General features: G+C 33.0%; 1 protein-coding gene across 1 annotated transcript in view; it reads right to left on the reverse strand.

Moving 5' to 3' along the window:
• Positions 1–26,715, reverse strand: part of LOC132718254 (uncharacterized) — a 49,824-nt gene extending 23,109 nt beyond the window's left edge. Inside the window, exons 1-2 of the mRNA XM_060701902.1 lie at positions 26,582–26,715; positions 3,324–3,768 (exon numbers count right to left, since the gene is read on the reverse strand). Of these exons, the coding sequence (XP_060557885.1) occupies positions 3,324–3,725 (402 nt within the window). The 5' untranslated portion in view covers positions 3,726–3,768; positions 26,582–26,715. The remainder of the gene's footprint in view (positions 1–3,323; positions 3,769–26,581) is intronic.
• Positions 26,716–27,071: the final 356 nt, after the last annotated feature.

Consider the following 27,071-nt stretch of genomic DNA (forward strand, 5'->3'; position numbering starts at 1 on the left):
CAAACGAATTTTTAAAGTCCAAAATAAGTAAAATGTAAAACTATAAAACATTGTATGGAAATAGTACAAATGGAAAATCACTACAAAACGAGTTTACTTCTTTCATGTCTTTGAAAAAAGAAGCATGCGAGAAGTCTTTTTACAGTTATTGAAGATTGATCTAATTGTTCAAATGTAGTGAAAGAAAGAACTTCTGATTAGTTGAATTGCATCTGCCAATAATAGCAACATATTGACTATTTCTGTCAGTCTCTTAGATTACGCGATGTGTTCCGAAGTTAAAGAAGGAGCAAAATTTCAATACACGCTTCACTGTGTCATATAATAGAGCTTGATGATATTGTTACGAAATTACTCTGTTTTAACAGAAAACTGACTAAACACGTTTTCGCTGAAAATTTCTATCATTTAGATCAGACTGGCTGTATAAAGCATGATATTAAAATGAGTAAAATAAAATTGTGTATCATAATTATATACTAGCAACAGTCTCAACTCAACTCAACTCAACTCAACAAAAACATCTCTTCAACTCCAATAAACTCAAAGAACCTCTACAAAAAATTCAGTTTATATATCCTAGAGCTCTAGCATGATGTGCATAAATAGACTGGCGCGCGACTCACTTGCGGAAACAAGTCTAAATGCTGCGTGTGCTGAGATGTCATCACTATGGCGCATTAGTGGTTCAGATATAAAGACTGGTGTGCAATATAAAAAATACAACAAGGTATTTTTGTAAAACAGATATGCCCCCTATCGACAGGGTCCTATCGGCAGCCAATATGTCATGTGGTCAGAAATGTTGGATAAAATATTTAAAAAACATTCATGTTTAAGATTTTCATGTTATAACATATTTAGTACGACTGCACATCTATTTTGAAGATATGCATCACACCAAATAAATTCTGTTTTAGACAATATTAAAAGTTGTTCTATTATGTGTGTTTTAAGTATGATGATTAATTAAATTTTCTTGCATATCAGACAGGATTATCTACCTTTTACACCCGTGCTAGAAAAACCAATCTTACAACCCCTATGCACATTTATTACTTTATATTTCTATCGTCATGTCCAAATTCAAATATTTATATTGTACATTATATAGAATAAAAAAACTTAAGAAACAACACACTGTTACGGTGGCACAAATGTGACATGTGTTTGTTTTTATTTATCTCGTGGCCACGAAATACTATGTCGTGGCCACGAGTTACTAAGTCGTGGCCACGATATAGCTTAGTCGTGGCCACGAGATACTATGTCGTGGCCACGAGTTATTAAGTCGTGACCACGAGATAGCTAAGTCGTGGCCACGAGATACTATCTTGTGGCCACGAGATACTATGTCGTGGTCACGAGATACTATCTTGTGGCCACGAGTTAATATGTCGTGACCACGAGTTACTAAGTCGTGCCCTCGAGATAGCTAACTCGTGGCCACGAGATACTATGTCGTGGCCACGAGTTACTATATATATATCATGATTTTTATAAACTTAATAACTTACTTCTACATGCAACATTAATCTTTGAAAACACTAAAGATATTCACTTTGAACTTGTCTTTAGGATCATATTAGGAAATCACTTCCAAGGCTCATCAGACATTTATTTTGCCTACAGCTCTTTGTTGGGACAATTTTTTGATCGAATTGGTCAGTTTGTACGTACTACGGCCTGTTCACCTTGTTTATACGATAACATGAGAAGGAATAAGTCCTGGTTTATTTTATTTGGAAGGGACATTGCCCATGGAAAGTAGCCTATAAGGTAAATCCTTGTCTGATGAATAATTTAGAAGGGATAAGCCATGATTAATATAACTCATGAAGATCATTACACCTGATCAGTAGATGACATCTTATAATTTCGAGGTCATTGGATCAAAAATCAGGGTCATAGTGACGCTAAATGTAAAACTATTGACCAGTCAATAAGTTGTATAAATGGCACTTTTGCAGGCTGGTGTAGTACTTAGGGACATCTTTGTACTATAGCACATGTTTAGTTAATTAGGGAAATTCATATAAATGGTTTAATCTGACTGGTTAATTATCTCGGGGCCACGACATTGTAACTCGTGGCCACGACATAGTATCTCGTGACCACGACTTAGCTATCTCGTGGCCACGACTTAGTAACTCGTGGCCACGGCTTAGCTATTTCGTGGCCACGACTTAGTAACTCGTGGTCACGACATAGTAACTCGTGGTCACGACTTAGCTATCTCGTGGCCAAGACTTAGTAACTCGTGGCCACGGCTTAGCTATCTCGTGGCCACGACTTAGTAATTCGTGGCCACGACATAGTAACTCGTGGCCACGACTTAGCTATCTCGTGGCCACGACAAAGTATCTCGTGGCCACGACTGAGCTATCTCGTGGCCACGACTTAGCTATCTCGTTGCCACGACATAGTATCTCGTGGCCACGAGATAAATAAAAACACACACATGTCACCTTTGTGCCACCGTACACTGTGCACTGTGTTGCAGATAACTAACACGCGGGACATGACGATTGAATGCTCGAGTAGTCGAAAGCATGTACACCGTTTGGGTACCGGCTTGACAAGCGTTCCACGCAGAGGCGCGGGAACTCTTCGCGTATTGGTTGGACATAACGCAAAATTTACTTTCGCTTTTAATTAAATGTTGATTGTCATATGAAAAAGAGATGTATTAATGTTTATTCTGATTGCATCTAGGAGATAATTCTATTTTCTATTGATTTACACCGGAAAAGTCACGGTAAGGTTTATTTAATAATGATTTATAAAGGTTTTATTATACTAGGGTAATCGTGCTAACAATCTGGAGTCTGCAATCTTTACTTTATTGAGACTTGATGGTATACGGTATTTTTCATATATGTAAAAATTGTTTGAAAACCATTTTATCGTTGTAATAGATGTCCCATTCGTGTTTAAATATTAAAATAGTTTTGATATGATACACTACTATAAGGAAAAAGTGCGTAATGATGATATCAGTTTTCGTATTTTCTGTTCTGAAAATAAGTGATAGGTAAAATGTAAGAAAAAGGATCAAACACCGGCTGTCGGTACAGACGAGAATATCTAGCCTCGTTAACGCTGTAAACAGTTACCCTTGAGCTAGATATTCCGGTATGTACCGGCAGTCGGTGTACGATTCTTATATTCTTTAAGTTTAACTTTGGAAAATAAAACAATTCTTTTGAAATACGTAGATATTTATATCGTTAATATATATCAGATTTACTTTTATTCTTTTGTATTGCAAAGGCAGGAATTCAAATTGTCTTTCGCATTGACTTCTTTTATAATACACTTACTTTATTTCGGAAATCCTTTAACCTACGTATGTCTGCCTCTATTGTTACATCGGTTGGTGCTGGTGTTACCCTCCAGTCAAATTTTTTATTTAAGCCAAAACATTTCAGGTTTCTAAGGAGACAAATGATAAGCGTGATGTCCAAATCTGACGATGTTGGGACTTTACCACTCGCTGGAAACAACACGTCATATTGGACCTGGGTTATAACGCCGCGGCTTTTCAAATGTGTTATTGTTGACTTTTCTTGATTCAAGCACGCACTGAACGTTATGCATTGAGATGTCAGGGACTGATCCAGTATATTTCTCAATACCAGGAGGCCGCCATCAATGACTAGTATTTGTAACCGAAACAAAAATACACGGTTGTCTGTCGTCTGTGGTTGACCTCCGGTTGCCATTTTGTTTACTTCTTGATTTGTTACATCTTTGTTAAAGCCATTTCTGTTAAGGGATGAAACGTACAGGTTATTTTAGAAATTAAAAAATTGTTTTGCATGTAGTTATGCTTGAATAGTAATCATAATAATAAAGACAATTTATGTTTGTAATGTCGATATTTTAAATGGAATTGTTGTCAGATTGTGTTTCTGTCAAATTATTCAGATAAAGACGCTATTATTCTAATTCAGTAAATGAAAAAACAACTGTTTTTAAAGATAAAGTGATTCAATACTCATTGTATGTGATCAATCAAAATAAATATCTAGTAAAAATATTCAAAACTAAACTGAATTTCATTTATTGTAGTTTGGGATATCAAAATTACTACCGTTTTGTTGAATGTTGGTAAAACAATAATCGAGGGTGACATTAATAATGATAAAACATGAATACTTCTCATTATCTTTTGTTATATAGATAACAATTTATATCAACATAAGTATTCAATAACAAAAGAAAACTGTGCTAACAGTGTCTTCAATTAAAATAAGTAAAATAGGGTAACTCTCATTCAATTCGTTGTATAGTCATAAATCTGATTTTATTATTCTCAAATAGAAACTTTAACTTAAAGGTCAAAGCATTCGACTAAATTTATTATTGTTATTAACGTTGAGTTGGTGCCATTTAATGAAAACTACATGAAATAAACAAATGTTTTTTAGCAAATTCGATGAAAAATACTTTAAAATAATAGATAGAATCTAAAATAGATGTGGAACAAAATCTCAAATGAAATGAGCAATAATCATTAGTTTTCATTTACGATAATTTCTAAAGTAGCAGAGTATCAAACAAGATTAAATGACGACCAAAACTTTATAACGTTTATTTAGCAATCAAGACTAAATGACTTTTATTAAGCAATCAAGACTTAATTACCTTTATTTAGCGACCAAGACTTAATGACTTTTATTTAGCGACCAAGACTTAATGACTTTTATTTAGCGATCAAAACTTAATGACTTTTAAGTCGCGACCAAGACTTAATGTATTTTATTTAGCGACCAGACTTAATGACTTTTATTTAGCGACCAAGACTGAATGACTTTTATTTAGCGATCAAGACTTAATGACTTTTATTTAGCGACGACCAAGACTTTTTTACTTTTATTTAGCGACGACCAAGACTTAATCACTTTTGTTTAGCGACCAAGACTTTATGACTTTTATTTTGCGACCAAGAATTTATGACTTTTATTTGGCGACCAAGACTTAATTACTTTATTTAGCGACTAAGACTTCATTACTTTTGTTTAGCGACCAAGACTTTATGACTTTTATTTTGCGACCAAAAATTAATGACTTTTATTTAGCGACCAAGACTGAATGTTTTTTTTTATTTTTTGACCAAGAATTTATGACTTTTATTTAGCGATCAAGACTTTATAACTTTTATTTAGTGACCAAGACTTAATTACTTTTATTTAGCGACCAATACTTAATGACTTTTATTAAGCGACAAAGACTTAATGACTTTTATTAAGCGACCAAGACTTAATGACTTTTTTTAGCGACCATGACTTAATTACTTTTGTTTAGCGACCAAGACTTTATGACTTTTATTTAGCGACCAAGACTTAATGACTTTTATTTAGCGACCACGACTTAAACACTTTTATTTAGCGATCAAAACTTAATGACTTTTATGTCGCGATCAAGACTTAATGTCTTATATTGAGCGACCAAACTTAATTACTTTTAGTACGCGACCAAGACTGAATGACTTTTATTTAGCGACCAAGACTTCATGACTTTTATTAAGCGACCAAGACTTAATGACTTTTATTTAGCGACGACCAAGACTTAATCACTTTTGTTTAGCGACCAAGACCTTATGACTTTTATTTTGCGACCAAGAATTAATGACTTTTATTTAGCGACCAAGACTTAATGACTTTTATTTAGCGACCAAGACTTACTTACTTTTGTTTAGCGACCAAGACTTTATGACTTTTATTTTGCGACCAAGACTTAATGACTTTTATTTAGCGACCAAGACTTACTTACTTTTGTTTAGCGACCAAGACTTTATGACTTTTATTTTGCGACCAAGAATTACTGACTTTTATTTAGCGACCACGACATTATAACTTTTATTTAGCGACCAAAACTAAATGACTTTTATTTAGCGACCAAGACTTAATGACTTTTATTTAGCGACCAAGACTTTTTTACTTTTATTTAGCGACGACCAAGACTTAATCACTTTTGTTTAGCGACCAAGACTTTATGACTTTTATTTTGCGACCAAGAATTTATGACTTTTATTTGGCGACCAAGACTTAATTACTTTATTTAGCGACTAAGACTTCATTACTTTTGTTTAGCGACCAAGACTTTATGACTTTTATTTTGCGACCAAAAATTAATGACTTTTATTTAGCGACCAAGACTGAATGTTTTTTTTTATTTTTTGACCAAGAATTTATGACTTTTATTTAGCGATCAAGACTTTATAACTTTTATTTAGCGACCAAGACTTAATTACTTTTATTTAGCGACCAATACTTAATGACTTTTATTTAGCGGCAAAGACTTAATGACTTTTATTAAGCGACCAAGTCTTAATGACTTTTTTTAGCGACCATGACTTAATTACTTTTGTTTAGCGACCAAGACTTTATGACTTTTATTTAGCGACCAAGACTTAATGATTTTTATTTAGCGACCACGACTTAAACACTTTTATTTAGCGATCAAAACTTAATGACTTTTATCTCGCGATCAAGACTTAATGTCTTATATTGAGCGACCAAACTTAATTACTTTTAGTACGCGACCAAGACTGAATGACTTTTATTTAGCGACCAAGACTTCATGACTTTTATTTAGCGACCAAGACTTAATCACTTTTGTTTAGCGACCAAGACCTTATGACTTTTATTTTGCGACCAAGAATTAATGACTTTTATTTAGCGACCAAGACTTAATGACTTTTATTTAGCGACCAAGACTTAATTACTTTTGTTTAGCGACCAAGACTTTATGAATTTTATTTTGCGACCAAGAATTAATGACTTTTATTTAGCGACCACGACTTTATAACTTTTATTTAGCGACCAAAACTAAATGACTTTTATTTAGCGACCAAGACTTAATGACTTTTATTTAGCGACCAAGACTTAATGACTTTTATTTAGCGACAAACACTTAATGACTTTTATCTAGCAACCAAGACTTAATGACTTTTATTTAGCGACCAGGACTTAATGACTTTTGTTTAGCGACCAAGACTTAATGACTTTTATTAAGCGACCAATACTTTTTTACTTTTATTTAGTGACCAAGACTCAATGACTTTTATTTAGCGACCAAGACTTAATTACTTTTGCTTAGCGACCAAGACTTTATGACTTTTATTTAGCAACCAAGAATTTATTACTTTTTATTTAGCGACCAAGACTTTATGACTTTTATTTAGCGACCAAGACTTAATTACTTTTGTTTAGCGACCAAGACTTTATGACTTTTATTTAGCGACTAAGAATTTATTACTTTTTATTTAGCGACCAAGACTTTATGACTTTTATTTAGCGACCACGACTTAATTACTTTTGTTTAGCGACCAAGACTTTATGACTTTTATTTTGCGACCAAGAATTTATTACTTTTATTTAGCGACCAAGACTTTATGACTTTTATTTAGCGACCAAGACTTTATGGCATTCATTTAGCGACCAAGAATTAATTGTGTATGTTATTAAACAAGACTCGGAAAAAGAGAAATAGGTCTTCAGGGTCAACTGATATCTAATCAGATTTCATCAATTATGGTAAAGGCTAATTAGACGATAATACCTACCAAATACGAGACGTTTAAGCATTACATTTCAAAGATAAAGGTATTTTAAAAAAAAGACTTCGCGCAAAGTCAATCATGATTTGAATGAAGTTGGTAGTGATCGAATTTACAATGATACATATATCTATGCACCAGTCTTTGTTTTAACTGAGAAAACAGTTTTTTAAGTTTTTTTTTCATACAATAAACTGACCCAAGGACAAGACTAGTTTTGACCAAAGAAACATGATTTGACCAAATGTTGTAAAAGTAAACAAGGACACCGCAAAAGCAACAAAATTGTTTGAGTGAACTCAAATATTCTTTCAGTTAGGGGAGAAAAAAATCGAACATCCATGGTGATGGTATTTTAACTCTAGGTGCATGAATAATAATACTTTTGTAGTGGTCTACTGGGCAATGGCACATGTCAACTATATAAACTTTGTAGTATCACACATTAAAACTTACCATAATGATTATATGGATGTTGATTAATATCATATTCTTGTGGAAATCCACAGGGCAATATTACAACCGAAGTGTATAAATAATATCCATTTTAGTGTTGCACCTGGAGGAATTTAGGTAGGCTAAAGTTGTTTTAAACTAAGCTTATCATAGCCTCTAATTACCAAAATGGGATTACTGAAGTCCCTTCGTACATAAGCGGCTTGTCTCTGATTAGGCGAAGTACCTAAAAAGGAAGTTTTCGATTGACAACCTATTATGCCAATATTTACACGCTAATTAATCTGTCACTTTATTATCTATCCATTTCATGACAGACTTATAAATATAAAACAATTCAACTCATGTTAAAGTGCACAGAAAGATTGATAATTTAGTTAATTATTTGGCGTTTTTTTGACGCAGCACTACGAATGACGTCAAATCGCAGCGAGTTCTTCATTTCATCTTACACACTCACGTGACTTATTCATTATGGGACACATGCGCACAACAAGAAAATGAGATGACGTTTATATGTGTGATCTCGCTGCAGTTACTTGGGTTGGCTTTGCGATTTTTGACTGGTTGTAAGCTAACACTGTTTAGTCGCTTCAATTATTTTAGTATGTAAAGCAGATGCAAAAGAGGAAAAGACATAAAGGACCTACTTTACTGATGCCAGCTTGCACGTGTATTTGTTTTAGAATTCTTAATAATACTACTGTAAGACAATAATTCGTCATCTAGACGGAACTATAAATCAAAGCACTGAAAGTACTGAAGTATACATTGCTTGATAATATTTTTTTGTCACCAAGGCCATGTTGATTTTAACCTACTGTCCTCGAAAACAATAGGGGTCATCTTCTGACCAAGATCAATGTCCCTAACAAGTGACTCACATGCACCAAGTCTTTTTTCTTCCAAAGTTATTTATGAAACAAGGAAGGTGTGATGCTCCATCTGTGCATTGCTAGGCAAGCTGATAGATGAGCAAAAAAGAAATCATTTTTTGAAACACCTGTTAAATGGACTGCAGTATAGAATATTGAAACAGTCATGTTGAGTTTCCAGTGATGCTATCTTATAAAATACATGATCTGGCTTGAACTCTATACAAAGTCAATTAATTGAATCATCCTACTTAATTACTTAAGACTTAATTACAAAATTATAGTACATCATTTTGTTTAGCTTTACATGTTACAGATCTATGTATTGTACTTTGATGCATTATTACATATATTCTGGTGTGTTGTATTCATCTCTACACATTAATTTTCAAATGCATTACTTTATGGTTTATTAATAAAAATGAAATCTATAATTAAAACAATTCAAATGTACTGTAATATTTTCATTATTCAATAATTGTTACATATAGTCTTCATATACAACCTTTCCAAGAAATTCATTTATATTAGACAGCAAGTTAACAAGGGTTTTTCCATAATCAGACTGTGTTACCAACTTCTTAACTTTAGCTGAACCATTGAGCTAAAACATTTTTTCTATTTTTTGGCTACTGTGAACTACTTCTGATTTTCAACCAAGGTGATCCATGTTCAAACTCGAGCAAAACCTGTCACACACATTCTTACGATGTTGTGTGACAATTGGGGCAAAAGTGTGACCAGTAAAATGTTAACAAAGTAAATGACCAGCAGATTGTTAACATCTGTAATGTCATCGTCGGATACACATGGTTGATTAACATTTAACATGACATAACTGATAAATGTAAATGGTTCGGCCGTGGGTATCACTGTTGACATAAGATGGATGAATCTAAAACCTCACCCTGAGCCAACCTATAAGTTTCACCACTGAAATAAATAATAAGATACTGCGTAATGATTTAGATGATGTGGAAGTGAATTATTGCTTTTTTATATATGTTCTTTACTCTATTGTAACTACGCAAGTATAGCATATAAATATAAAATGACTGCTAGATTAGTTTTTACTATAAACAAATAAAAAGTAAAAGTTAATTATTTAAAGATTGAAAAGTCTAATTTTATGGGTATTTTTTATTAATATACCTTTCTTATCGCGGGTCCAATGTGGTTTTCGGCTTTCCCATGTTTTTAACGCTGACTGTTACATAGCCAAAAAAAAACACAAGTTTTTCATACTGTACTTATTACAAAAAATAACTGACATTTTACAAAGGTAATAAAATTTATGTAATAGTTATTCATTCAAACGGTTGAAAAATGTATTCAGCAGCACTTTTTTTAAATATATCTATTTTATCGCAAGTAAAATGTGTTTCTTTGTTTTTTGTTTTGTGTATTTTGGGCTTTTCTATGTTTTTGACGCTAGGCAGTAACATAGCCGAAAAACACTTTCAAACAATGTTTATTACAAAAATATTACTGATATTTTACATTGCTTACAAATACCATGTTATAACCATTCATTTAGACGTTTGAAAAATTTATTTAATAGTTCCTTTTTTAAAAATGTCCTTTTCATCGCCAGTAAAATGTTGTTTTTTTGGCTTTTCCATGTTTTGACGCTAGACCGTTACGTAGCCGAAAAACACTTTCATACTGTATTTATAAAAATAATATCACTGACATTTCCATAAGTAACAAACGAAAGTAATAGTTATTCATTTAAAAGGTTGAAAAAAAACAAGAGGGCCATGATGGCCCTTTGGTCGCTCACCTGTATATAGGCCCCCGGAGCGGGGCCAATTTTGACCCTAGAGCTTTTATTTGAACAAACTTGGTAGACACCCATAAGAAGATGTTTCATGCTTAACATCTAAGCTCTAGCTCATTGTTTTTTTTAATGATTATTTAAGTTTTTACTATACACATACAGTTAAAAACAATGACACCCCTGGGGCGGGGCCAGTTTTGACCCCAGGGCTTTTATTTGAATAAATGTTGTAGACACTCACTAGAAGATGTTTCATGCTTAATATCTAAACCCTAGCTCTTTCGGTTTTTTCAAAGAAGATTTTTAAGTTTTTGCTATACACATATAAGGAAAATCAATGACCCCGGGGCGGGGCCAATTTTGACCCAAGGACTTTTATTTGAATGAACGTTGTAGACACTCACTAGATGATGTTTCATGCTCAATATCTAAACTCTAGCTATTTGGGTTTTTTTCAAAGAAATTTTTTAAAGTTTTTGCTATACACATATAAGGAAAATCAATGACCCCCGGGGCGGGGCCAATTTTGACCCCAGGGCTTTTATTTGAACAAACTTGGTAGACTACAATTAGAACATGTTTAATGCTAAATATCTTAGCTCTAGCTCTTTGAGTTCTTTAAAAGAAGATTTTTTAAGTTTTAACTATATGCTTATAGGGAAAATCAATGACCCCTTGGGGCGGGGCCAATACTGACCCTAGGGCTTTTATTTGAATAAACTTGGTAGACACTCATTAGAAGATGTTTCATGCTAAATATCTTAGCTCTAGCTCTTTGAGTTCTTTAAAAGAAGATTTCTTAAGTTTTACTATATGCATATAGGGAAAATCAATGACCCCCTGGGGCGGAGCCAATTTTGACCCCAGGGCTTTTATTTGAACAAACATGGTAGACACTCACTAGAAGATGGTTCATGCCAAATATCTAAGCTCTAGCTCTTTGGGTTTTTTCAAAGAAGATATTTAAAGTTTTTTCTTTCGGTTGCCATGGCAACCAGAGTTCTGTATGGAATTATATTCTTTGAACAACTTTTAAAGGTGACCATCAAAGGAACATTCCTGTGAAGTTTGGATGAAATTGGCTTAGTGGTTTATGAGGACATGTCATTTAAATTAAAAGTTTACGGACGGACGGAAGACGGGACGGACGGACGCCGGACGAAAAGCGATCACAAAAGCTCACCCTGTACCTTGTGACAGGTGAGCTAAAAATTAATAGCGGCTCTTGTTTTAACTACGACTATTTTAACGCCCGTAAAAAATGTGTTTTTCGGCTTTTCCATGTTTTTGACGCTATACTGTTACTTTGCCGAAAAACAATTTCATATTGCATTAAATACAGAATAGAATAATTCTCTAATTTACACTGGTTGCAAAAAGAAAGTAATTTTTTAATCATTTAAAGGATAGAAAAAAGGAGATAAAACTAATTTTGATGAAATTATACCAATTGTATCGCCGTAAAGTGTTTTTCGGCTTATCCATATTTTTTAAGCTTACCCGTTGAGTTTCCAAAAACATTTTTATAGTGTGTTCTTTTCGATATAATGCTGACAATTGATAGATTTTTTTATCGGAATAGTGAAAAACAATTTCTCTTGTGATTAAAATGGAAATTAGCATATATTTTTTTGCCTGTGACATGTGTTCTTCGGCTTTTCTATGTGCGACGCAGGCTCAGCGAATACATTCATCAGCGTATTTTATGATATATTATCGATTTAAAACAGATATTATTGAACCCATTTCATCAAATAACCATCAAAAATTGTTTACAGTGCTGAATTTAATCACAGCCTTAATATTTCTTTGTATTTTAAGTGTTTTTCGGTATTTTTTGGTGTTTTTGGCAATTCCATGCACCCATTAATATAAGCAGATTAGAATATTTTTTTTATTTTCTGAACATAAATTTAATGTATTTATTTCTTAATGCTTACACTGATTTACAGTTTGTTTCAAATGATTATTTCTTATCGTCGAATCTGGCCAATATGTCTATATTTAGCTCCATGCTCTGGCTTAATCGTCAATATCCCAAGTTCGACGAATTGTTATGGATCGAACGGTCGAGCGGCCGAATCTTTTTTTTACCCGTGCTGAATCAGGCAATCTTCGCTGAATTTCGAAACATATTTCTTTTCAAAAATCTAAGGCATACAAAAGTGAAAGGAAAATCATGTGTAAAAAGGGTATTCAAAAAATAGCTTACGAAATTTCTATTTTACGAAGCCACGATAATTGCCAGGTTTTAAAAAAAAAAAAAAAAAAACATTTTCCGGTATACGCTGGTAAATTTTGTTACGGAGCTCCATACTCATTTTGTAAAACATTTTAGGCCAATTTTATTGCATAAATGTAAATCAGGAATTTTATTTGATTAAATATCCATCTGAGATGTTTCGTCCCATTTATATAATTCTGACGACTTTACTATATTTACGATGTATTCATTCATGATAGCAAGCGCATGCGTATATGCGAAGTCTAACGCGTAGGTATAAACTACGATTTTATCAATGAACTGTTATTTTTTGTTTTCTTTAAAGGAATGTAGAGTCTATTATTTCATGAAAATGAACGATTTGGAACTTCCAAAGCATTTAAACAACTTTGCAAACACTATTTTAATGATGTGTAGTCGGAATGTAACGCTACTGCAGAATGAAGAACTAGTTTCTATAGCGGTTTTTATCCGGGAGTGGATGTTGTTCGGTAACGACTTAAACCTGTAACGATTTCTGAGATATAGCTTATAACTTTGTATACATTGCAAGCAATGTATACAAAAATCATATTAAACATATAAGGGTACTTTAATGCACAATGGCATTATATCTTATTTTAAATTTCTTTTAAATTTCACTCTTTTAAGGTCCTTACAAGGATGACAAGGATAAGGTTACATATATGGTGTAGTTCTACCAAAGAAAAACAGAAAAAAGCATAGGAAGGTTTCAAGTGATTTTTAAGTGCTCACAGATAATTTTTTTATCGAGGAGCGATGATGACTCTAAAATGAGAAGAATGGCATTAAGGAAGAAAGGTGACATAAACAGACCGCAGCCTCGACACAATCCAACCACACTTGCATGGCACAAGAAAGGTACCGAGCCAAACCATGGGAGAGGGCACAAGGGCAGCAAAAGGAAAGGGAGAGACGTGCCAAAATCTGTGACAGTTATCAATCAAAAGGTCTATTTTGGGGCCTAACGAAACAAGGATTGGGTAAGCATAAAATGATAAATGAATTGTACTTGAAATTTAATGCTGCTAACACCACTGAAGACAATTTACAATATATGACATCATAGAAAGTTTCACTATACAGAAAATTTAACAATTGATAAAACATAAGTACATGTGACTGAGAAGAATACATAGGAGTACCGCCTTGGAACTTTAAGAAACAAAATCTGAACTTGTGAGTCAAACCTGGTTGTAGACGTGACAAACCTCGTGTGTAGCCCAAATATGTTCCTATTTGGCTAGAGATTAAATACAGATGCAAAAGAATCAACACACTGACGAGAAGAAAACCACTCGATGCACTAAAGAAAAACAAAATAAACAAGAAAACCACTTCCGCGTTACAAATCTTTCATCTGAGATCAATTGTTAGAAAAGGGTAATAACAATTGCAGAAGTATATCAATGGTCACATTCAAAATCATTGAAGGTGAAACGTTGATGTCAACGTAAAATATAATTTACAATTAAAAACAAGAGGGCCATGATCACCCTTATATTGTTCACGTAATTATGAAGGCACAGTTCAAATTTCAGGATATTTGGACTGGAACAATGTCCTCTAGAGTGTTAACAAGGCTTTTTCATATTGGGACTGTGTGACCCAAGTGACCCATATTTAATATTGACCTAGAAATCATCAAAACAAACTTTCTGACCAGTATCCTGGATATTTGGACTAAAACAGTAGCCCCTAGAGTGTTCACAAGGTTTTTCTATATTTGTGCTGTGTGACGTAGTATATGACCCAAGGTAATTCAAAACTGACTTAGTTATCATCAAGTCAATGTTCCTGACCAATTTTCAGGATATTGAAAACAGTAGCCTCTAGAGTGTAAACAATAATTTGTGGTTCTATATTATAAATGTTTATTCAATTAACAGGCAAAACACACAAAACAGATTTTGAATGTAATTTAGTAAATGTCTATGGGGCTTAAATTTTTTATTATATTGATTATATAAGAAAACAAACAATCATTTCAATCACAATGATATGATTTTATGTGTGTTTCTATAAAAAGTAAAAGGCTCAAAAATAAACTTTGATCTTAAATGAAAATATAATAAACAATAAATGTTACAGTTGCTTAAAAAGGGTGTGATGTTTAACGTACCTAATCAAAAATAGCAAAAATAACAAATATATCAACCTAAAAAGATACGAAACTGTAATTGATAAATTCTTAGATAAATAGAAATAACAAATACAAATTTATCCACACTCGCAAAATGAGACCGTATACTGTTATAATGGATTACTATACAAACAAAGTAGAGTATAGAGATAAAAATACAGTAAAAATACCGTTAACACTATCAGTACCACGAAACAAAAGTTACTTAATTTTCTAAACATAACATTAAATTTGAAGGTCATTAGTTGTATTTTAATTGAGAACCAATAGCATTGCTGAATTTTACTTCGTAGTGGTCGACCAAAGTTAGGTAGGCCTACCATAAAAATGCAGCCTCCTTCATGTTACTTTAGCAAGAAACCAAGAATCTGTTTTAAAGTAATATACTAGCCAAAACATTAAGATTCGAGTTACTAAGAATAAGTTGTATTATTCTGCTTTTTTAATATCTAGTCATGAAACTCATCTAGGAAAAAAATGTGATTAAGCTCGCCAAAAACTCGTTATATAAGTTTATATCAAATAATCATTCATGCCAGATGCTTACATTGCATGAAATACTAGTAAAGGATTAAATAGTCTATATGATTTAATAAACAAAGGCCTAAAACACTGGTATGTTATCTTTACCCAAACAGTTTTAGAATTTGCATTATCTAATCATTTCTTTAAGGTAGCTATAACATATTAAGAAAATGTAGATGTTTGTGACATCAAAATATAGCCTTATTCAAATACTTTAAAAACGAATGTTTTCTTAATATAATTATTTCCGTTTCAAAGTCGGTAAAATGTCCTCTGCTTATGTTTTGTATATTCATATAGCGTATGAATATTGGCGGGAAAATGCTCGTTTTCTCGTGCTGAGTATAAAAGCACAACTCTTTTTAGTATGTCCGACACAGAAAATGCTTCGGGGAACTTCAATAAGGATGAAATTGTTACCGAATTAAAAGACTTCTTTGATTCAAAGTTTAGAGAATTGAAAAGGGATTTCAGGGAGGAAACTGAGTGGAACAACGAGAGTATTCGTAAAAAGGTACGTGCTGTCAATTTAATTTTGTTTAGCAGTGCTGGGAATAAAAGCAATACAACTTCAACATTGAAAATATTTGACATTTTGGATGCTTCTAAGAGGGCCATTGAATTAAGAAATGCCTCTTAAGCTGTATGTTATAGGATAAAATCAAACATAAAAACAAGATCATAAGAATTGCAGATAGTTCTTCCATTGGCTGGTCTGTTGTCGCTGAATATGAGAAAAATGATATTGCCAGTGACAGTGATGACGAAAAAAAGATCCGCCGTGCAGAGGCCCGAGCTCGTTCCAATACTGAGAGGGCAAAGAAAGCTAGGGAGAGTTCTGGCTTCAATCACCAAGATAATAGTGTAAGTATTTACCGTTTATGTATATGTTTGAATCATTGTGAGATTTACCATGAAGTTATTAACTTTTGTTTTTGCCTTAGCTATACCCGTGGTACCGATAGTAGTAACGGTATTTTTACTGTATTTTTATCTCTATACTCTACTTTGTTTGTATTGTAATTAATGTTAATCATACTTACTTTTATAACAGTATACGGTCTGATTTTGCGAGTGTGGATAAATTTATATTTGTTAAGTGTATTTATCAAAGTTTTTATAAAAAAGTTTTTATCAATTACAGTTTCGTATAGAAAGTCACTAATTTTTTTGTCTTGCTTTACAATTTAGTGAGATAAGCATTGGTGCAACTTGAGCTTATTAACATGTTAATTATTAATCTTGGTGTTTCTTCTAAGTCTTTTCGCAGCGTCCGTAACGCTATTTAAAGCATTCAGTTCTGGAAGATCTTCCTTGGAGAACCAGCGCAGGTACCAGCGGGATGTCGTCGTCTGCTATTCTTGCGGAGAAGAGGGTCACTCCGCTAACGGATGTCCGGACATCTGGCGTCGAAAGCGTCGATCTATGGCTCCACAGCTACCGTTGGGTATGCAGCCGTTCAAAACGTAGCACCCCCGAAGTCTGAACAAGGAAGCGCCTCCGTCGGAAAACAGTGATTTACAATGTGAGGATGAATAGGAAATGTACTAGGCATTTTCAGACATTTTCAGTGGGGCTGTATGCATTGACTTTCGGGAAGTTTTTTGTTAATACTTTGAGAATGCTTGTTCTTTATCAAATAGTTCTGTAAAACGAAAATTAAAAAGTAATATAGATTTTTGGAAAAATACCATAGAAGCCAGTGATGACATTATTTCTATTATTGAAATGGATGTGTTATACCGTTTATTACTAAACCTCCTTCTTTTTGTCTGATTAATAATTCGCCTGCTTTGAAAAATAAATAATTTGTTAAGAAATCTAAAAAATAGCAATGTGTTTATGTAGTGCCATTCATTCCTCATAACGTAAACCCTTTGTCAATGCATCGGGAAAACTTAGATTAATTATTGATTTTAGCGTAATGAACACTTATGTTCATAAAGATAAATTTAAGTTTGAGGATCATACAGTTCCTAGAGAATTTTTTATTCCTAATGGTTATATGTTTAAATTTGATCTAACTTCAGGATACCATCATTTTTCTATTAAAAGCACATATTATACGTATTTGGGATTTTCTTGGGTTTTTATTTTTTAATGGAACTATAAAGTATTTTGTTTTTTCAGTTTTACCATTTGGTCTGAGCTCGGCTCCTTACACTTTTTTTCTAAAGGTTTAAGACCCCTAGTCAAATATTGGAGAAAAAACGGGCTTAGATTGGTTTTGTTTCTTATGAGTAACGTCTCTTGGCTTCGATCAAACAAAGTTTTAGGTCCGGTGGTGCTTCTACTTCAGCAAATAAAAACGTTTCCGATATGTTTATTCAAAGACATGGCAGGTGGAAGTCCGTGTCTGCGAAAGGTGGATACATTTGAGACTCAATGGAAGATCGTTTGTTTATGTCTAAACAGTTAAATCTATAAGGTGTTCTTATGATGTTATGCTTAAGTATACGCACTTATCAATAAAAAGTTGTTCGCATTTATATTTTGTTTAATTGTTTTATTTTAGATGTTGAATAAAAGTGTTTAAGACTGTAAAAGTTGATAAGTGGCGAACTCGATGATGGTTATGGAATTGGATTGCAGTTACTATATCGCGGCCGTGGGCTGCAATAATTTTGACGGCCTTAGGCTGTAATATTTCTAGCGGCCGTAGGCTGTGATTTATTTATGGCGGCCGTAGAGGTAAATACACATGGCCGTCGTCAACGGTCTTGTCTGGCCGAACCAATATTTTAGCCAGAATAATTTGATTAATAAGCAATTTGACACTTAACTGGCCTATATTTTTTTTATTTTTCATTTGTCATATTATATTAAATTAATTCAAATTTATGTACAAATGTCAGTATGCGATCGGTAATCAACCTTTCACTCATTGACATATGCCAAAATACAGGGTGTCCCAAAAGAAAGGTAACACTTTGAAGTCTCTATAATTTTGCTTAATATTCGACTACGGTATTTAACTGAACAATACCCCATTTTAAAGGGTCATCTATTACCTGTAGATGCTTGCAGAAATCATGATCACAAAATAGACAAATATCGTTTTTTTTTCGCCGATTTTTACATTTTTCATTAATTATCAGACATAAATCGGTGTGAAAAGATGAATTAGTCGTTTTAAAGTTCATTCCGTTGGGTGAAAAATCAAGATTTTGGCATTTTATAATTCAAGTGCCTTGTCCGGTATATACCGGAATACGGTATTTAGTGTGGTGCTCCAGTCCTTTTTTTAATCAAAATGGCGCGTTTGACCCCAGATCAGCGTATTTCTATGGTGAAAAATATTACGAAACTAAAAGTGTTAATGATGTTGAGAGGAAATTTAAGTATCATTTTAAGATACCTACTGTGAGATGACAAATAAAAAATAATACATTCTAGGCTAGTTAAATGTCAAATTGCTTATTAATCAAACTATTTTGGCACAATATTTGTTCGGCCAGGCCAGACCGTTGACGACGGCCATGTGTATTTACCTCTACGACCGCCATAAATAAATCACACCCTACGGCCGCCAGAAATATTACAGCCTATGGCCGTCAAAAATATTGCAGAGGAGCTTGCTCTTTAGCCTCTTGCCAAATTTTAGTTTTAAACAATGCTGTAAACGGTAAAATATATTTAATTATAAAACGACCTTCTCTTTTCAAAAATAAAACAATATTCGTAATCAATATAGAAAATAAAATCAAAATGCAATATATAAAATTCCGAATTTTCGAAAAAAAACAACAACAAAAACCACCAAAATTCTCTAAAGTGAATAAAATGTTATCTTCCCCCCGGTGTAACAAGGGACTATTACAAAGTTATGTTTTAACAGAACATTAACACACCAAAATAAAAAATATTTTTATATAAAAAGAAATTTAATACAATGGATTATCAATTCGTTTATGATTAAAATGTTTAATTTCTACAATCTAAACGAATAACCATAACTTTACTAGAAAATGAAAATCTTCTTGAGCCAAATATTGATCCTTTATACTGGCCTTGTACATAAATCTTAGAAGCTTCCTTAAAAGTACATACTTCTTCTATGTAAGGCGCAAAAACAGAATCATCTGTAAATAAGAGCGGAGAAAAAAGGGCTGGAAGGCCAATATGGAGCAACAACAGTACCCATAGCTTTATAAAACAGCAAAACATTCAACGCTTTAGACAATTAAAAAATTAGCGGAACCAACCAATTATTTTCACCTCCCCAATGAACCGAAAATGCATCTACTGCTTCTGTATCTGGGGTCCAAAACAATTAGTAACATCTAGCTTATTTTCTAACATTATGAGGACCATAAAATTCATCAACATACTGAAACAATCATCACTTACACCATAGCCATCGTTATCTACTATTCTACTAATATTGTCAGCTGGAACATTATATTCTATCTCAATCCACCTTGGTTCCGATGATATGCAAAACGAAGCACAGATAGAACCTATACCAATAGCCATACTATTAAGATCTTTAATCATACTACCTTTTTCAATGATATGTACGCAGGTTTTACTATCAGTATTCCAAATAACTTTTTTCACCGACAAAATATTTCTAAATGAGCAAAGAGCAAATGAATGTAGAACTTTGTTTTTTCTCTTCACCCGTCCAAACTTTGTGAGCAACAGTACCTTCAAATTGTAACTAAGCGGCTCCGGTTACCGCTGAAGCATCCGAATATACTATAACTGTAGGCAAGTAATCATTGAATAAACTTTTATGAAATTCATTACTAAAAACCTTTTGCCACAATACCAAGTTATCATAAATATAAAGCTGCTTGTCCCGAGAATAAACTTTTATGAAATTCATTACTAAAAACCTTTTGCCACAATACCAAGTTATCATAAATATAAAGCTGCTTGTCCCGAGACAATCTGCTCTCTATTAAACGGAAAAACGTTTAGTCTGAAATAAACAAACATTACCTAAAACATGCGACATAGATATTAATATTATTTTACCCGCCAACTATGCTAATTTCCAAGCTGAACAAATAGAAAAAAACAGTTAGAATCTGAGTAATAAACGCTCTGAAATTACATGTTTTCCGCTCTGAAATAAGAAACCTGGCATTTTTTTTAATCCTACAAAAACCTTACCATTCTAAAGACTGCACGGGCTCAACTACTGACTTATCAATATTAACCAGCTTTCTTTAAAGTATTAAATACACATTTGGATCCTTTAAGTGCAAGTTCGAAGTTTGCATTGACGCACCAACCGTCGTCAAGAAACAAAACCAATCTAAGCCCATTTTTTCTCCAATATTTGACAAGGGGTCTTAAACCTTTAGAAGAAAGGTAAGGAGCCGAGCTCAAACCAAATGTTAAAACTGAAAAAAACACTTTATAGTTCCATTTAAAACCCAAGAAAACCCACAATAGGTATGATGTGTGCTTTTAAGAACATTTACAAAATTGTGAGAAAGTTTGAACAGTTCGGATCGGTTGATGATGCTCCGATCTCTGGTCTGTGTTTAACGGCACAATCAATTCCTGTAGCGATATCTGAGCCTTCTGTCCCTGCTCTAAATAAGCCATCCGAGAATATCCAAAACAAGTGCCTTATGCAAGATGGTGCTATGCCGCATATATCAAATGCAGTATCTGATTTACTGCATGAAACATTTGGCGACAAGGTGATATCACGACGGTATCAAGAAGTTAAGAAAAGTGGTGTGTCATGGCCAGCCCACAGTCCTGATCTGAATCTATGTGACTGTTTTCTCTGAGGCTACTTGAAGTCAAAGGTATACGAACACCAACATGCTACTAAGTAACATCAAACAAGATGTGAGGAAAATCAACAAGGAAACATGCGGCAGTGATAATACTAAATATGTTCTAATGTCAGATAGGAAAAACAGATGGAAAAGGGGAAATCAGAAAAAAGAAACTTGAGGCCACGTCACTATAATTGTAAAAGGACAATGAACATGTTTACAAGGACTACCCGCATGGCGATTTAAACAGTGGTAATATTTTTTTTTATATCAGAACGCAACGGAATAAAGCTAAGCGAAAAAAGTAAGCACATGAGTGGTAATGCAGAAACACAAACTGTAAGAAGACAATTAAATGATTAGACTATGTCTTTCTCCGGCGATCCTTATGGAATAATTCAGCCCACATATCCTTGCCCGCTGTCATAAATTAGGTATGGGTTTCCAACGCCAAACGCCGTGTTTGCTTCTTACACGCAACAGTTGGCTACCTAGCTTATAAACGACGTTTTTATCATATAAGAAAAGCTACTTATTGATTTGATAAATCGAGAAATTCATGACATCTATCAATGCCAAAATGATGGACATGAAATCTAAAATGAAATATTTAGCTGCTCGGCTCACGGAAATTGAAAATGATGTGAATATACATGTCTGAAGACAGAATGACATGAAAAGTTTCAGCACCAACTTTAAATGTGTAGAATCACAATTGATTAAGCTATTTGAGGAATGGGATGCAGCTACCTACAGCAATGCATGAGGCCAGAAGACTGCTTTACCTGGAAGCAGAGGCGGCAAAGAAGGCCGGTACAATCGCCCAATTCATTATAACAAAACTGTTCATTGACAATGTGGAATGCAGGCCGGGAGCTGGCCATAAGACGTGTTTAGAAAAGTTACCCTTGAATTGAAGGCAGATGAACCATAATTTGTCTTGTAAATACTGGTATTTTTCGGCAAAGATCGCTGTTCAAACTCACAAGTACATCCATCAGACCACCCCATGGATCAGATCAAAAATGCTTTCGGCTCAGATTCTTGTCAGTAACAATTTTTCAAGGAAGGTTTACCTATTCACTCAGTTATGGACAGAAAATTGCCAACAAATTGTAAACACAGTTATATAACATAAAAACTTTTGCAGGATATTGCTATGACTTGTGATGAAGTTGAAAACTTTATCAAATATTTATAATGGAAGACATTAGGGACCACTATTAAATTCCTTGTAAATATGAGACATTGGTAAAAAAACAAGCCTGTATAAAACAGACTCCCAACACTGAATCATCCAGGATATCTTCATTCCAAATATGCAAACCATCAGTCTGTAAGACAACACGCACACGCACACGCACACGCACACGCACACACACACACACACACACACACACACAAAACAAGTGGATCAATGTCACCTGTTATTTTCTTTTATATCTATGAATTCACTTATTAAAGGATGACTTTTACTTAATATATTGGAAAAAAAAACTGTCTACAACTCCTAGCATCAAATTACTTTTTTGACATGCTTAATATCTAGTGCGTAGGTTAGACTGAAATACCGTATCTGTTCTGTGTATTCTTATTATTGTGTTCGAGGTCCTTATCCGAAGACTGACGGGAAGGCTGAAAAGTTTTGATTTCTGTAATGAACTGTTGTGGACTCCGAATACTAGTAAACAAAAATTAGCTAACGTTTTATTATTTTATTGTACAATGTATGTGACATTATCGTTTCGCAATAATCACGCATATTTCTGACATAAGACAAATGTCGAAGAAAAGTAGAATATCATAAGTGTTACGTATTCTCATAAATGATCGAGAAAATATAACACTTTCCTGTAAATATTTGTGATCAAACTTAAACTTTGAGGTCTTAATAGCCATATGCACTAATTAACTTCCGACTTATTTTACTTTAAAGTATATTTTTCTGTTGCTCTTTTCATTAAAAAATTTGCACAATTCGACCAAACTTTCACATCTCATGCGTTGTTTTTACATTCATGCGTTACAGAATGTGCACGATGACATTAAAAAAAACAACATTTGGTTGGCAATATATTTTTGAATGTTTTTGTTGTTTTGCTTTATTGTTGAAGTTGTTCTTATATGGGCAGATAGTGGCAGGGAAAACAAACACTTTTCTATTTAAGGCCTAAAGTTAAAGCTCTTAAATACTTACTACTTGGATGTAACACTAAAAGTAAAATCATGCAAAGGCAAAATGATTTGTAACGTGATGTACTTGTATATTTACATCCGTGTACACTCCTACCATAAGTGTTCACATTGCGTGAGTCATTCATAACCCCAAGCTGCTGTGTGATTTATAATTTTTTTTATAGGCATTGTACCTCCATACATGAATGCCTCTATTATATGATTACCCAAATTTTTATTTTTTGGGCATGATTTATATATCTTTAGTACACAAATCGGTGCAAATGGGCCAAATATTTAATTATTATCTATTTTATGATCTGGGCTAAAGAGGATCTTCAAACATGTTTACTTTACTAGTATTAGTCTGAATAAGATAAGCGACCTACAGGATCGGACCGGCAAGTCAAATATCTTTGCCAATATTTCTATGCCTATGTTTTCTCGTATATATATATCTATATAAACTAAGTGACCTCCGAGCTGGCAAGTTTTGACTTCGGAGCAAGATTTATTTAAAAAATAAAATCAAAGCATTGTAGTTCACTCAAGTATTGGGTGTTGTCTCATATATAGATTCATTTAAATTAAATTACCAGTAGAACAGCGTTATTTTTATCCTAGTGGCATAGACTATACAAATTTTCCTTTTGTGTAGGATCACAAGGTAATGATCTGTGCCAAATATCTTTGTTATGAGCATTTTAGCTTCGGTAGAAAAAATCTTACGATAAATTTACCATTAAATCTATGTATGAACGAAGAGAACCCTAGGGCGTGTCAATTTTAAAACTAGGAGCATGGTTTTTTTCTGTAGAGGTCTCCAGTTAAAACTTCACACACTTAAAAAGGCTTAGAGCCTGTTCCTATATTTGTTCATATCATCTAAGTGGCCACAAGTAGAGGCCTATATTCATCCCAGGGGTATGATTTATATCATTATTTATTTAAGTACGAGCTTATGTCCGAGGTTGTTTCATATCTTAGCCCTTGGTATTGTAATACCTAAGTACACATGAAGTAGAATATCTTAGTGTTACATGATCTTAAAAATTGTAATACCTTAGTAAAGTATTTAATTTTAAGGTCCTTTTGAGCTCCTGTGGCATATATGTGTAAAATACTTGATTTTCTTTTTCTTTGATAGAGTACCGGTACCATTCCTGTGAAGTTTGGTCACAATCTAAAATGCGGCTAAGGAGAAGATGTATTTATTAAGGCATTGTAGAAAACGAGTAATTTGAGCCACTTTTATGACATAAACTTACATAGAATAACAAATTGGAAAGTCATGTGTAAAACTGCATGGCTTTTAACTTAAATGTTCAGCACTTTTATAACGTTGTGGATTTCTGAAAACGTTGTATACATAAGATTTGTCACCAGGGTTGAACATGGCTCCACCGTATTTTACATAGATTTACATCTGAGAGCAAATTTGAATATCCTTTCCCAAAACTAGAGCTTTGGTAGATATAACCTTATAATGAATTTGGTTTAATTTGGCTAAAATGGCCATGCCTCGAAGTTTATTTATTGATGTAGACTTGTTTTTTTCATAACCTAAAGCTCTTATTCCATATGTCTTGTGTATGTTTAAATCTTTAGTCTTGAAATTGACGTGGCATATAAAGTATATAAAGCTATGGACAGACTGATATTTGAATAATTTAATAATTACTGTATCTCGATCATGACTTATTTAACCTCAAATGAATTTTACATCATTGCGTTTAAGGTATTAGATGTATAGTTGAGACTTTTTCAAAAGGCGTTTAAAGATCCTGTAACTCAACTTTTTATGGTTAAATATCATAAATATTATGCTCAAGTGAAAATTTATCAATATTGTTAGTTTCAAAAAGCATTATTTGTAAAGATATTACCAAATGTACAGTTCATGTCAATAAAGAGAGGTAATTAGAAATTCATTTTCAATAAAGTCTAAGTCAAATTTTTCAATATGAAATAAATGCATATATTTTAATGATTACATATAATGTGGACAACTGTATGCAGTACATATTTTACATATTGTTCGATGTTTGAAAATTGTTCTAGAAGCATAAATTTATACATATATAAAATTTCACTTAAGTGTGGTAACTTTATGTTATTGAATTTTACTTTATTCTGGACATAAATAAAAAAAATTATACCATCCTATTTGACAATATTGACAATCAAAGTTCAACTTTTGTATCAGGTCTATACAACAACAATTATGTTTTTATATCTGTAGAATGGTTTCATTTATTTAATATTTTCCTTACTTGAAAAGTGATAATAAAGAACTATAGTTTTTGAATTACTACAAATAAATCAATGTAAAATGCATATAAAAATTATTTTTTTTTGTTTATTGTGACAGATACCTAAAATTTTATATCAAATTAGAAGGTTGGGTAAAAAAGCCGTCATATTTTGTCAAATGTAATCAAGGCATTAAATGATTTTAATAATGATTTTCTAGAAACTATTTTAAACATTTGTGCAAAATATAAAGAAAGTTTACCATGCTGATTTTAAATTATAATCATTTTAATTGGTTATGCTATCAAATTTCACATATTTCACAGTAAAAGTTATACATAAAACTTCAATGTTTATTTAATTACAAATTTTACATATAAATTAAGAAAGAAAATCATAATCTAACAAAACATAAAAAGGCAAAAATCGAAAAAAAGAATGCATCTTCTGGGGTTCGAACCCACCCTTTTCAGAAAGGAGATACATCATTAGGCATCTAATACCTTAATATATCGCTGTGCATAGAAAACGAGAACAAGGCAAAGGCAACGTTCACAGGACGCAGCCTCGAAGACACCAAACCAAAACCGGGAGTAGGCAGAAGGGTGGCGAAAGGAGGAAAGGGACACGTTCTGTGTGAAATAGTAAAATGGCTATAAGGATGAGCAAAAGGGGTGAGGGGTCATAAATGGGAGAAATTGGGTTGAAAAGTTTACGCGGCATTGAAAGTAAATAAACCACATAATTATTGATTTGTCCCAGTGAACAGGTTTCTTATTTAAGAAAAAAATTAAAAATGATTGTAGTAAAAAACTTACCTCTATCGCCATTTAACACGAAACTTTTTTTCTTTTTACGCATAGTTTGTTCCTCTGTTGATTGGGTGAATAATTTTACAAACTGCAAAAAAGTATATATGTTACTAGCACAAGTATGTCATTTTAGTGTATAAAATCTCCGTGTGTATAAAAAACCTCCTTATTGCTTAAGCAACGTTCGATCGAACAATATGCATACTTTAGAGTGATGAAGCTTAGAAATATGACAGTCAAAGCGGATTGGTTGATTACGCGCAGGACATATTTACTATCATTAGATATACTTTTTCAACTTTTCATGTACAAAGAATGAAATAAATTGCAAAAATGTCTTATGTTAGAAATAATCGAATGTGACACAATGTATTGTACATGTATATCATAGAAAAATTAAGTCCTTTGAAGCCATTATGACAATATTTAGATCATTGTGCAATTGTGGTCACCCAGTAGCATAGAATCGCATGTCACAAGTAAAAAAACATATTTA

This window comes from Ruditapes philippinarum, unplaced genomic scaffold (genome assembly GCF_026571515.1).
Source record: "Ruditapes philippinarum isolate M1 unplaced genomic scaffold, ASM2657151v2 ctg2868_1_1_1_1, whole genome shotgun sequence".
In the NCBI taxonomy this organism is placed as follows: Eukaryota; Metazoa; Mollusca; class Bivalvia; order Venerida; family Veneridae; genus Ruditapes; species Ruditapes philippinarum.